Below are 11,815 nucleotides of genomic sequence, written 5' to 3'. Positions count from 1 at the left end.
TTTTTGGGGAGAAACCAAGGTGGCTTTCTGCCACAATGCTTATATCAGAAAATTTTCTCATTGTTTATTCTTGATCTGGGCTCCCAGACTCATTTGGCAGCACATCTCAGTCCAAAACTCATAGTTTCTCATAGCTGATAGGGTCGGAAGGGACCTGAGCAGATCATCAAGTCTGGCCCCTGCCTTGGCAGGAAAAGTACTGGGATCAAACAACCCCAGCAAGGTGTTCGTCTAGCCTTGTCTTAAAGACCCCCAAAACTTGAGCTGTTTTGTCATTTATTTCAGCCAAACCACCAAGCTTTCTACCCCTTACTATTCTAATCCGGGACAACCTTCTTCCCTTCCCCAGGTCTACCAGTGCACACACATATCCCTAACCTCCATCCTGCTCTGCAGACTGGCATGTGGCTCTGTGTTCCAATCCCGGGCTTTTCAAAGAGATCTACCAATGCCTCCTAAGTATGCCCTGCAGCTCCTTCTCACCCATCCCCTAACTATTCCAGGCCTGGATTCCTCACACAACTCTGCCAGTGCCCCTTCCTCTTAGCCTACAGTCCTTTGTTATTCCTGTTCCAATTCTGGCTTTACCTTTTATGAAGGCTATGAAATGATAAGAAGTTAATACATTTCTTCTTGGTCTTGATGCTTAAGACCTCAGCAAACTAATTTCATGTATCAGTTCAACATCCAAACAAGTTCTAGATGCAATACCAGGGACATGAACATTTGTCCCAACCCCATCCTATCTCTAGCAGCAAATGCCGTATAATCACGACACCTAGTCTGTCTCCCCCAACCCCCCATGATTTTCATAAGTCTGGCCCATTCCTCAGAGAATTCTCTGATGCAAGTACCCTTCTATAGTGAAATGAATAACCTATGCTCCAAGATCCACTGCACTGTCTGGAACAGTTCTGAGAAGCCTTCTTCTTCTTCTGTGCACCAGTGTCTGTATATAAGTGATTTTATCATTAGCATAGGAGCACTTGTTGTGGACTTCATCATGCTAGATGCCATTCAAACACAGAACAAAAAGTTCTGACTGCTTTTCCTCTCTCTTTAATACAAGACACAACAGATGGATATAAAGAGACAGGGAAGCACAAGAGATATTAGTGAGAGGAAGCTACACACCTGAAACCTAAATGTCTGATTTTTAGGACAGTTTTAAGTCTCATTCTGTGAGAAAGGCATGGATATGCATGTGTACATGAGGCTGTGTTTGAGTGGAAGCCTGTGTGTGACTCAGCATGTGAGCAAGGCTGTTTATGTATGTGTATAATATGGGTGTACATCTGTGCAAAAGGTGTGTGAAGCTGTCGGTGTGCATATACTATATATGTTTATACTAGGTGTGTGAGAATGTGTGCAAGTCATGTTTGTGCAGGAATTGATGTGAGTCTGCATATGTATGTGTATGCAAGTATGCATATATACATCTGCATCTGAGACTTTATGCATGTGATATTATATGTAAGGTAGCCTGTGTCATTCTGTGTCTGTGCTTTCAGTGAATGTGCAGGTAGATATATATGGTTTATGTACACAAGTGCTGAAAAAAAATGTGTGAGGCCAAGTACAGAAATATATATGTATTTGAGGAGTTGTTCCATGTATGAGTGTGACAAATGTTCTGATTTCCTATTTCCTTGTGCATGAGTGTATTTGCACTAAAATATATATACAGAGGGCACCGAGAAGAAAATATGCATGTGTATTTGTATTTGACTTCATGGGGGCACATAGTTGCATAAGTGAGTGCATGCTAGTGTCTAGTGTGTACTTTATCAGTCTTGGAGCACATGGGGGTGGCATGTGGCTCTGTGTGAATCTAGGTAGGTCTATTTATGTATGGAGGAGGTTTTAGAGCCCTTGCCTGTAAGCACATGTGTTTAATATAGTCACATGCATAAACTATATGTGCTCAGGGTATGTGTCTGTGTGTGTTTGTCTGGTATCAATGGGTGCCTATACATGTGCAGAGGCTGCTCCAATGTGCTGTAATTACAATCACAGCAGATTCAGTTAATCGAGTCTGCTGGATCATGGTAATTACTGCACTCCAGCAGACTCCAGTGTCATGTCAGCATTCCTGTGCTGAAAAATGGTGGCAGGGGCATTTTAACTAAAGTGCATTCAATGAGCTGTAATTAAAGCGCCCCTGCCACCATTTTTCAGCACGGAAACACTGATACACCAGATGCTCTGGGCACTTCAATTAAAGTGGCTCTTAAATTAGAGTGGCTCTTAAAGCACTCCCTCTCCTCCTCCACCTCCTGGAGCATCTCTATAAACACCAAATTTGTTTGGCAATCTGTCTGTTAAAGCCATTCATTAGAAGGAAATAATTTAACACTTAATTTGATTTCCAGACATCTTTCAATTTTTAAATGTTGATTCTTCCAAATTATTCAGTGAATGGTTCCTCTGAATATAATTCAATCTAGGACACATTTGTCAATACCTAGTTCAACCCCTGGCTCAAAGCAGGACCATCACCAACTAAATCATCCCAGCCAAAGCTTTGTCTAGCTGGGTCTTAAAAACTTACAAGGATGGAGAGTCCATCACCTTTCTGGATAACTTGTTCCAGTGTTTTACTACCCTTCTAGTGAGAAAAATTCTCCTACTACCTAACCTAAACTTCTCTGACTGCAACCTGAAATGGTTGCTCCTTGTTCTGTCATCTGCCACCACTGAGAACAGTTTAGCTCCATCCTCTTTCAACCCCTCCTTCAGGTAGCTGAAGGCTGCTATTAAATCCCTTCTCAATCACCTCTTCTCTAAACTAAATAAACCCAGTTTCCTCAGTCTTTCCTCATAAGTCGTGTCCCCCACCCCCCTCACCATTTTGTTGCCTTCCGCTGGACTCTTTCCAATTTATCCACATTCTTTCTGTCAAACCAGAACACAGTACTCCAAATGTGGTCTCACCAGTGCTGAAGAGAGGGGAATAATCACTTCCCTTGACCTGCTGGCAACACTTCTACCAATGCAGCCCAGTATGCCGTTAGCCTTCTTTGCAATAAGGACACACTGGTAGCTCATATTCAGCTTATTGTCCACTGTAACTCGCAGGTCTTTTTTTACAGAGCTGCTGCCCAGCCAGTCAGCCCCCAACCTGTACCAGTGCATGGGATTATTTCATCCTAAATGCAGGACTTTGCACTTGTCCTTGTTGAACCTCATGAAATTTCTTTTGGCCCAATCCTCCAATTTGTCTGGGTCACTCTGAATCTTAGCCCTACCCCCGCCCCCCAGGGTATCTACTACTGCCTCCAGCTCGGTGACATCTGTAAACTTGCTGAGGGTGCACTCTATGCCATCTTGTAAATCGTTGATGAAGACACTTGAGAAAACCTGCCCCAGGACTGACCCCTGGGGCACTGTACTTGATACTGGCTGCCAACTAGACATCATGCCATTGATTACTAGCCTCTGAGTCCAGTGCTCCAGCCAGTTTTCTATCTACCTTACTGTCCATTCATCCTGCCCATACTTCCTTAGCTTGCCTGTGAGAATGTTGTTGTAGAAGACTGTATCAAAAGCCTTGCTAAAATCAAGGTACAGCACATCCACTGGTCTCCCCGCATCCACAGAGCCAATCACCTCATCAGGTTGGTCAGACATGACTGTGAATCCATGCTGACTGTTCCTAATCATCTTCTTCTCCTCCAAGTGCTTAGAAATGGATTCCTTGGGATCTGCACCATGATTTTCCCAGGGAGTGAGGTGAGGCTGACTGATCTGTAATTCCCTGGATCCTCCTTTTTCCCTTTTTTAAATATGGGCACTATGTTTGCCCTTTTCGAACCATCTGGGGCCTCTTCTGATTGCCATAAGTTTTCAAAGTTGATGGCGGCCAGTGGCTTTGCAATCTGATCACCCAGTTCCCTCATCCCATTTGGCCCCATGGACTTGTATATGTCTAGCTTTTTTCAATAGTCCCTAACCTGTTCTTTCCCCACTCTTAGCTGCTCACCTCCTCCCCGAACTGTGCTACCTGGTGCAGTAGTCTGGGAGCTGATCTTGCCTGTGAAGACTGAGGCAAAGAAGGCATTGAGCACTTTAACCTTTTCTGCATCCTCTGTCACAAGAGTGCCTTCCCCATTCAGTAAGGGACCAACACTTCCCTGATTCCCATCTTGCTACTAACATACTTGTAGAAACCCTTCTTGTTACCCGACACGTGCCTGGCTAGCTACAACTCCAATTGCACTTTGGCCTTCTTGGCTTCGTCCCTGCATGCCTGAACAATGCTCTTATATTCTTCCCTATTTATTTGTCCAAGTTTCCACTTATAAGCTTCCTTTTTGTAACTTAGTTTACTGAAGAGTTCCCTGCCAAGCCAAGCTGGTCTTCTGTCATACTTGCTAGTTTTCCTGCACATCGGGACGGTTCATTGCTGAACTCTCAGTAAAGTTTCTTTAAAGTAGAGCCAGCTTTCCTGGACTCTTCTCCCCCTCAGACTGGCTTCCCAGGGGATCCTGCCCATCAGCTCCCCCAGTGAGTTGAAATCTACTATTTTGAAGTCCAAGGTCCTTAACTCTATTGCTCTCCATCCTTCCCTTCCTTAGGATCCTGAACTCAGTCATCTCATGGTCACTGGTGCCCAAGTTGCCATCCATTACTACATTCCCCACCAATTCTTCCCTGTTTGTGAGCAGCAGGTCAGAAAGAGAATGGTCTGTAGCTGGCTGCTCCAGCATTTGCACCTGGAAGTTGTCCCCAGCACTCTCCAAAAACTTCCTGCGCACTGCTATATTGCCCTCCCAGCAGATGTCAGGATGACTGAAGTTCCCCATGAGAACCAGGGCTTGTGATGGGAAATTTATGCACAGGAAGAAGTAAATCAGTCTCCAAGACAGCTTTGACTCATCACTGAGTTGCATGAGTATTTGCTAAACCATATCTTGTGAGACCAACAATTAAAATCCATCCGTTTTTTAAAAGGAAACTGAAAGGGCCTGTGGAAAGCATCCATGCAAAGCTCCAATATTTATTCAAATGTTCAAAAATACCTTTCTGATATATGCACAATGCTCAGAACTAAACCTTTATGACTGAAAATTCTCTTCGGCAGGCTAGCTTGGAGCATATGGGACATAAGGTAGATATGTGGAACTCTCCAGAAAATAATCCAGCACAGGAGAACTTGCTGCCAGGTGAAGATCAGCATAGCCCATTCCTTGCCCTCTTGGCACATGAGTAGAGACTCAGGGACAATGTCTCAGACAAGGCCAAGGGAGGGAAACCTGGGGAGGGAGCCAAGGCATGTCTCAACTTTTTAGATTCAAGGTACCCCACATTAGACTCAAGAGCACCCCTCAGAAAATGTCAGCTCTTTGCTTTTACTCATTTTTTGACTACAGAAAAATAATAGAGCAATTCTTCTGTTGCAACAACTCAGAAAGTGCACCAAAAGTCAAGATGTTTTTTGACACTCTGGGTTTCTATTTAAAATTCTGGGCTTATCTTGTGAATTGTAGGATCATACCTAACAATGCTAATATTATATTGCACCCCACAACACCCTTAAAAGGATCTCAAGACATCACAGGGTTTCTTAGATGTTTTACTACAGCTTTTACCTCCATTAGTGCTACAATGGCCAAACACAAATAAGAATCAGTTTAAGAGCTGAACAAGCTTCCGCTGCACCAGAGACCAAAACAACTTCCAGCAGCTCTACCAGTGTGAGTGTCTGTGTATTGATATCTGTGTGTAATTCTGTATATATGCATATGCACAAGCTGCCTCTGCCTGGTTCTTGCACAGGGATAAACTGGGACTTAGATGTATATGCCTAGTTTATTCATCTGCTTGTGTTCTCTATGTTTTTCTCCCCTAATTTTTCTAGATATTGTTACCATCATGCATAGGTGCTGTGAGGTTGATGGTAGATTTTACTTATCACACTGCATGAATGTTAAGTGGTATGTTTTCATTTCCCCATCCTACTTTCTATCTGTATGTCTTCTCTGGACATGGGAATGACAATCGGCAGCAACATGAATGCCAACAGCATTCTTACGTGAAACTGCCACCGTGGAAGGACCAACTCCTGCTCCGAGGGTTAATGAGAGACAGGAGAGAGTGGTCTGGCAGGTCACTCTGATATGGCTATGTGTGCAATGGCACCCCCACCAGGATTCCCAAAAACCATTTCAGCTTCCTTCACCCGCTGGCCCCACTGAGATTTATACGACCCCAGATGTCCCCACTGCCCAGCCCTACCTGTGGGTAGCTGAGGGTGCTCTCCAGGTAGTTCAAGTCGTCCCCTTTCCCCCCGGTCTCATGCCTTGCCTCCACCGGGATCCCGTAACTGTTGCATTTCTCAAAGCGGACATAATCATACTGGGGACCAGCATCCCATATGGCTGAGCTTGACCTGGGTTCCTCTGTCTTGTGCTCTGAGCTCTCCATTGCACTGCCCCCTCCCTGCTCTTAGCTGTGACGATGCTGTTGCTCCAAGCCCAACTGAGAACCATCTAACTGTCTGACCTGCAACATGGCCAGCAGCATGGCCCCTGTCTTGCACTCCTGCTCCTGCTTTTTTTCTCTGTCTCACCCTTTCCCCCCACCCTCCTCCTTGTGTCTCTCTCACTTTCTCCTCTTCCTGCCCAAAGGCATCTGGGGCAGTGATCGCACAGTTTAACTATATTTATAGCAACCTTCCTCTGTCACATGACTCCCCAGTGCCACATCTGATCTGAGCAAAAGGCATTAACTCCACCAGGATTGAATATCAGGTGTGTGCAAGTAGGGAACCCTGAAGGAGAGGGAAGAGAGGCTGGAGAAGAAGACAGTTTAGAAGAAAAAGGGTTACATGAAGAAATAGAAAAACGGACATATAAAGTAGGCAGAAAGAGGAAATAGAAAAAGGCAGAAGTGCTGTCCAAGGGTTCTCCAGCACAACTCCCCTGTAATAAGTGATCCATATTACTGTGGAAACAAAAGTCTCTCTCCAAAATTCTTCCAGCTGCTAAAGGCCTAAAAATCATGAAGCACCAAGGTACCAGGGTAAGGGGCACAGTGAACCCTTCCCCTGCCTGCTCCTTGTGCTGAATACTGCAGCAGACCAAGGAAAGGTCAAGAAAGGTATGTACACAAATTCCCACACCTCTCCAGCATGGTTTTGGTGTTTAAGGCCCTCACACCACACCACAAACAGTGAGTGGGAGAGGAAACCTGCTGAATCTCTTGACAGCACTAATTGCTATTCATTAGCCCCATCCTGGATATCAGCCTTGAGGAACATTTTTTTCTTAAGATTACTGAACTGAGTTTTGTGATTCACACATGCTGATTGTTGAAGCAATAACTCTCTATTTTAATTTATCAACAATATCATCAGTGTGAGTGATACATGGATTTAAATATTTGCAATCCCCCTTGTTGTAGACATGTCACTTTTTCTCAGTGTAGTAAGTACCTGACAGTCCCATGCTTCAGGGCCTCCTTTGATCTCCTGCTGGGGCTAGGAAGAGTTTTTCTTCTCTCATGGATACTTTATTGGCTTCCTTTTTTTTTTAAGGGTTTTCTCCCCTCCTTCTAAAGCATTAGATATTGGCTTTAGCTATGGCTGGGGGGGTTGAGTGTGGTCCTCTGGTGCTTCTCCCAATGTTTAGAGACTACCTACAGTCCTGTGACAGAATCGGCCCCCGAGGATGGCCATAATGCTCCTAGTGGCCAAACTACCTGTCGCCCTCAGCTCTTTAAGGTAACTTCCTCATTGTCCCATCTGCCATCCTTTGATGGAACTTGTATTTTCCAAAAAGAGGCTGTTCCCCAAAGTCCCTGATTTTGTGCTCCTGAATCCATACATGACCTAGCTGATTGGGCCTTATTGGCCCTACCTATTCATGCCATAATCACCTGGGGGGCATTAATCATGGTCTCAAGTTGCCCCCATACCCATGCCCATGGCTCAGAGTTGTCACTCCATCATTATTTTTTATGGGACTTCCCAGCCCTGTCCAAACTCTCTGCCCCTCAGGCAGTAATCTCTTTGTCCATGCCTTAGCCATCTTCTGACCAAGGCTCCTTTCCTCCTGCTACAGCCCTCAGGTCTGGCCCTCTGTCTCCAGCTGCAGCTCCCTGGTCCCAGCCTCACGGTGTCCCAGCCCTATACAGGGCTTAACAGATAGCACCCCCTTGGCACCCTGCTACATGGCCCCCAAACCTTCCCATAGCCACAACCCAGTCTTTCAGTTAACACATGACACTAAAGGAAGACGGTTATGTAATACCAGACCCACTTAGTTCTCTCCAAAGCCCAGCAGAGCTCTTTCCTGTTGCATGGTCAGGGTCAGTCCAAACCTCTAGCCCTAGCCCAGGCCTATATGGCCCTTTTCTCTTTCCCTCCTCACCCAGCCCTTCTGGTAACACAGCCCAGATGCTGCTACTTGTCTCCAATCAGCAGCCTTACCTGCCCTTTCCCCACAGGCTCTTTGCTTACAAGTTGTTTGCCCCTACTGCCATTGCAGCTAGGCTGTCTGCCAGATATGCTTGCTCTGCTAGCTCTTTTACAGTGCAGGGGATGCTCACTGTAACAGGGACCATACAGTTCTTGTTACTGAGAGAGAGAAACTAGAGGCAAACTACACTCCGGCAGGCAAGAGGACTAGCTGTAGCTGGATAGACAGTCAGACCCCTTTAAATAAGGAGTGGCTATTGCTGTGCTGGTGTAACAGAAGAGTAACCTGGGGAAGCAGCAAAAAAACAACTACAGTGCTGGCTCTGCTACTATAAGCCATCCTGCAGGCTGGGAAAACAAGCACGCTAGAGACCACTTGCAGGCTGCCCAAGAAGTTACAGCACCAGGAGCGGACAGGGCTCTGGGGCATATAAACCCAGGCCAGAGCCAAAGCAAACAGTCTGGCCCTGGAAGAGATGCTCAGCTTGGCTCTTCAGGGAGCTGTCTGCTGCTGCTGAACTGTGATTGTGCTATGCCTGGAGACAACAAGTGAAGGGATTGGGGCTCACAATGGGCTAAGGACTAAGACTGAGCAGGGGAGCTTTTTGTATATAGCTTTGGGGTGGAGAATAAAGGTTTAGTTATGGCCAGGGGGCTGGTTTGAGTTTAACTGGTGGTTTGGGTGGGACTGGAAAGGAGTGGCTTGGAGGTCCCATTAGTGCCTGAGAGGCATGTGACCCCTTGAGCTCTCCCAAGGATCAGGCTCAAGGCACAGATGGGAACCAGGGGGCCCAGAGTTGCCTGAGAGGAGTGAAAACAGGGCTAGAGAGTGCACAGTTTAGAGAGGCAAGAACCAAGGGCCAGCGAGCCTGCAGCCCAAGAGGGACAGAGATCAGGGCCAGGAGCCCGCAGCCCGAGAGGGGCAGGAGCAGGGCTAGTGATCCCACAGTCTAAGGCGGGGCAGAGTTTGGGACCAGAAGGCCCATAACCCAGAATGGGATGGCAATTGGGGCCAGAGGGATCATGAGCCCAAGAGGGGCAGAAACGGGCTAGAGGGCTCACAGCCAAGGTAGGGCAGAGATAAAAGCCCAAGAAGTGAGATAAGAGCTTGAACCTGAGAAGCCAGACCTGGTGTGTTGGCTCTAGGCCAAAGGGACCAGCCAGAGCAGCTGGAGGGTGGAAACTGGGAAGGCCAAAGCCGCAACAAGGGAAAGGAGGCCTAAGGTAGCCTGGTGGCATGGGGTAAGGTGCCCACTTAAGTGATGACTAGGAACATCTGTGAGGCATGAGCTTGACTGTGGAGGTACCTGGAGGTCACAACTTAATGCTTTAAGGCAAGCAAGGTCAGAGATGACCACTGGGAAAGAAAGAGCACCTTAAGCTAATCAGTCTCTGAGGCCAGCCTCCCTTTCACTAAGTTTCCACCAACACGTGATGGGAGAGAAAGTAAGGTGAGACCTTGAGAGGCAAGGAAGAGAGAGTCTGGCCGCGATGAAGCAGCCTTTGTGGGGCATCATAACAGGTCTCGGTTGTCTAACCTGTTACACTCACCCACCTAGTTAAAAGCAGTCTGTGCCCTGCAACCTCTTTTCCTATAAGCTGCATTTCTCCAGCCTGCCTACTGTAACCTGCTCCTGCTTCCTCCCAGTAAGAGGGACAGGGTTCCCTTGCCACAGGTCCAAAGTAGAGGGTCTTACTCTCCTGGTCAGGGTCAAACCTATTGCTGAATTTGTGTTTGGAAAGGAATTTTTTCTCAAGGAGAAACTGGCATGGATTGTGCAAGCTTTTGTGTTTCTCTGCAGCATGGGGCATGGTCTTCCTGGAATCATCTGACTATATATTAACCAATTGCTTCTCTATTATTGCAATGGCAGGGCATTGGCAGTGGCCTCGTCTTTTCTGCTTTTCACCTGTGGCATTTTGAAAGGTATTCTCAGTGTCTTTGGTTTTGTGCCTTGTAGCTGTAGCACGTAAGGGTCTGGAGTGGATGACTTCTAGGAATCTATGGGTAAATGGTTGCCTGCCAAAGCAGTGGACTGGCAGGCCCTGTCTGGTCCCAGTTTTTATGCTCTTTTATGGGTTCTCAACCATGACTGTCCTCCATAATCACTTTGTTCTGGTGCTCACTTCCCCACAGACCAAAACAGCTGGCACCTTCACCTTCCTACTACCTCCCATTTCACAGCACTGCTTGCAGCCAGGCCAGGGAGTGACTGGGTCTGCCTGGGCCATCTAGCTTGACAGCCAGTGTTAAAAAGAAAGACCATGTTCCTTTTACACACCCCAGCAGCAGCTTTTAATTATGTCTTGGGCTTTGGGTGGCTCCGAGATCACAGTGACAGGGATGTGGTCACATCTCCTTCAGTAGGATGGTGCATGCACAGTGAAGAGAGGTCACTGCACATGTGCCACACTGCCAACGGGGCTTTGGTCACAGCCCCTTGCTGTGATCCTGAATGCCAGTGAGGTCTCACCAACATGTCAGCACAGCTCCTGCTGAAGCTCTGCATGTGTTGTGAGCTTTATGAGCTCAACAGCACAGGATCTGCCCAGAGTCCCTGTTTTCAGCTCTGGATCCTGCTGCTGTTTACTCTTCCTTTCCCCACCCACCACCAAAATCCAACAGCAAGGAGGAAAAGGAGGGGACAAGTGATGATAGCACACAGTGTCTGGGCTCTGTTAAAACAGGGGATGAGCATTGCTGCTGCAGCTGTTCATCGTTCCTTTCCACTGCTGCTGAATTTGGCCGGGGGGGGAGGGAAGGGGGTAGAGGGAAAGAGCAAACATCACATACAGTCCACAGAATATGCAGAGCTTCCAGCAGGAGCTGTACTGATATGCTGGGGAGCTCTGAGAGTTCACTGTGCATGCAGCACACAGCCAAAGCGGGGTGCAACTGTACCTGTATAACCCTTCTGGATCTGCCCCTGCCTTGTGCCTCATTAGTAAGGAGAAGTTCATTCAGGATCTTGGGAACATCTCATTGGCAGGAATCCTGTTCAAGAAGAGACATGGCTGTGGCACAACAACAAGGAGCTCTTGCCAACATCTTTCTCCTCCTATGGAAGCTAAAAGAGAGTGGACAGCTCTGAGCTGCTATAGTTCTGCATGCATATCTCCTGGGAATTTGCATTCTCTATGTTCCTGGGCTTTCCCATTCTAAATTTCCATGCACACACCCCATCTTTCACTTGCAATTATCTCCCAAAGAGTAGGAGTCTTTTGGCTTTTCATTCTAGAGGCCACTGGATGGGAGGAGACCTTCTCAACTATCCAACACCACAGTTCAGCTCTGGGCTCTCCACATGTTTTCTTTTGCAAAACCCAGCTTGGGATCTTCCCTTTGCCCTGGAGCTTCCCTTTGCCCTCTCTGAAGCTTTCAAAGTCTTCTTTTTA

General features: G+C 47.0%; 1 protein-coding gene across 1 annotated transcript in view; it reads right to left on the bottom strand.

Annotated features, from left to right (window-relative positions):
• Positions 1–6,426, bottom strand: part of CLCN1 (chloride voltage-gated channel 1) — a 106,609-nt gene extending 100,183 nt beyond the window's left edge. Inside the window, exon 1 of the mRNA XM_019526678.1 lies at positions 6,238–6,426. Within this exon, the coding sequence (XP_019382223.1) occupies positions 6,238–6,426 (189 nt within the window). The remainder of the gene's footprint in view (positions 1–6,237) is intronic.
• Between the last annotated feature and the right edge of the window lie 5,389 nt (positions 6,427–11,815).

This window comes from Gavialis gangeticus, unplaced genomic scaffold (assembly GCF_001723915.1).
Source record: "Gavialis gangeticus isolate Ggan-Ray unplaced genomic scaffold, GavGan_comp1, whole genome shotgun sequence".
Classification (NCBI taxonomy): Eukaryota; Metazoa; Chordata; order Crocodylia; family Gavialidae; genus Gavialis; species Gavialis gangeticus.
The sequence above is the reverse complement of the archived record's forward strand: the minus strand, read 5'-3'. Positions and strand labels throughout refer to the sequence as shown.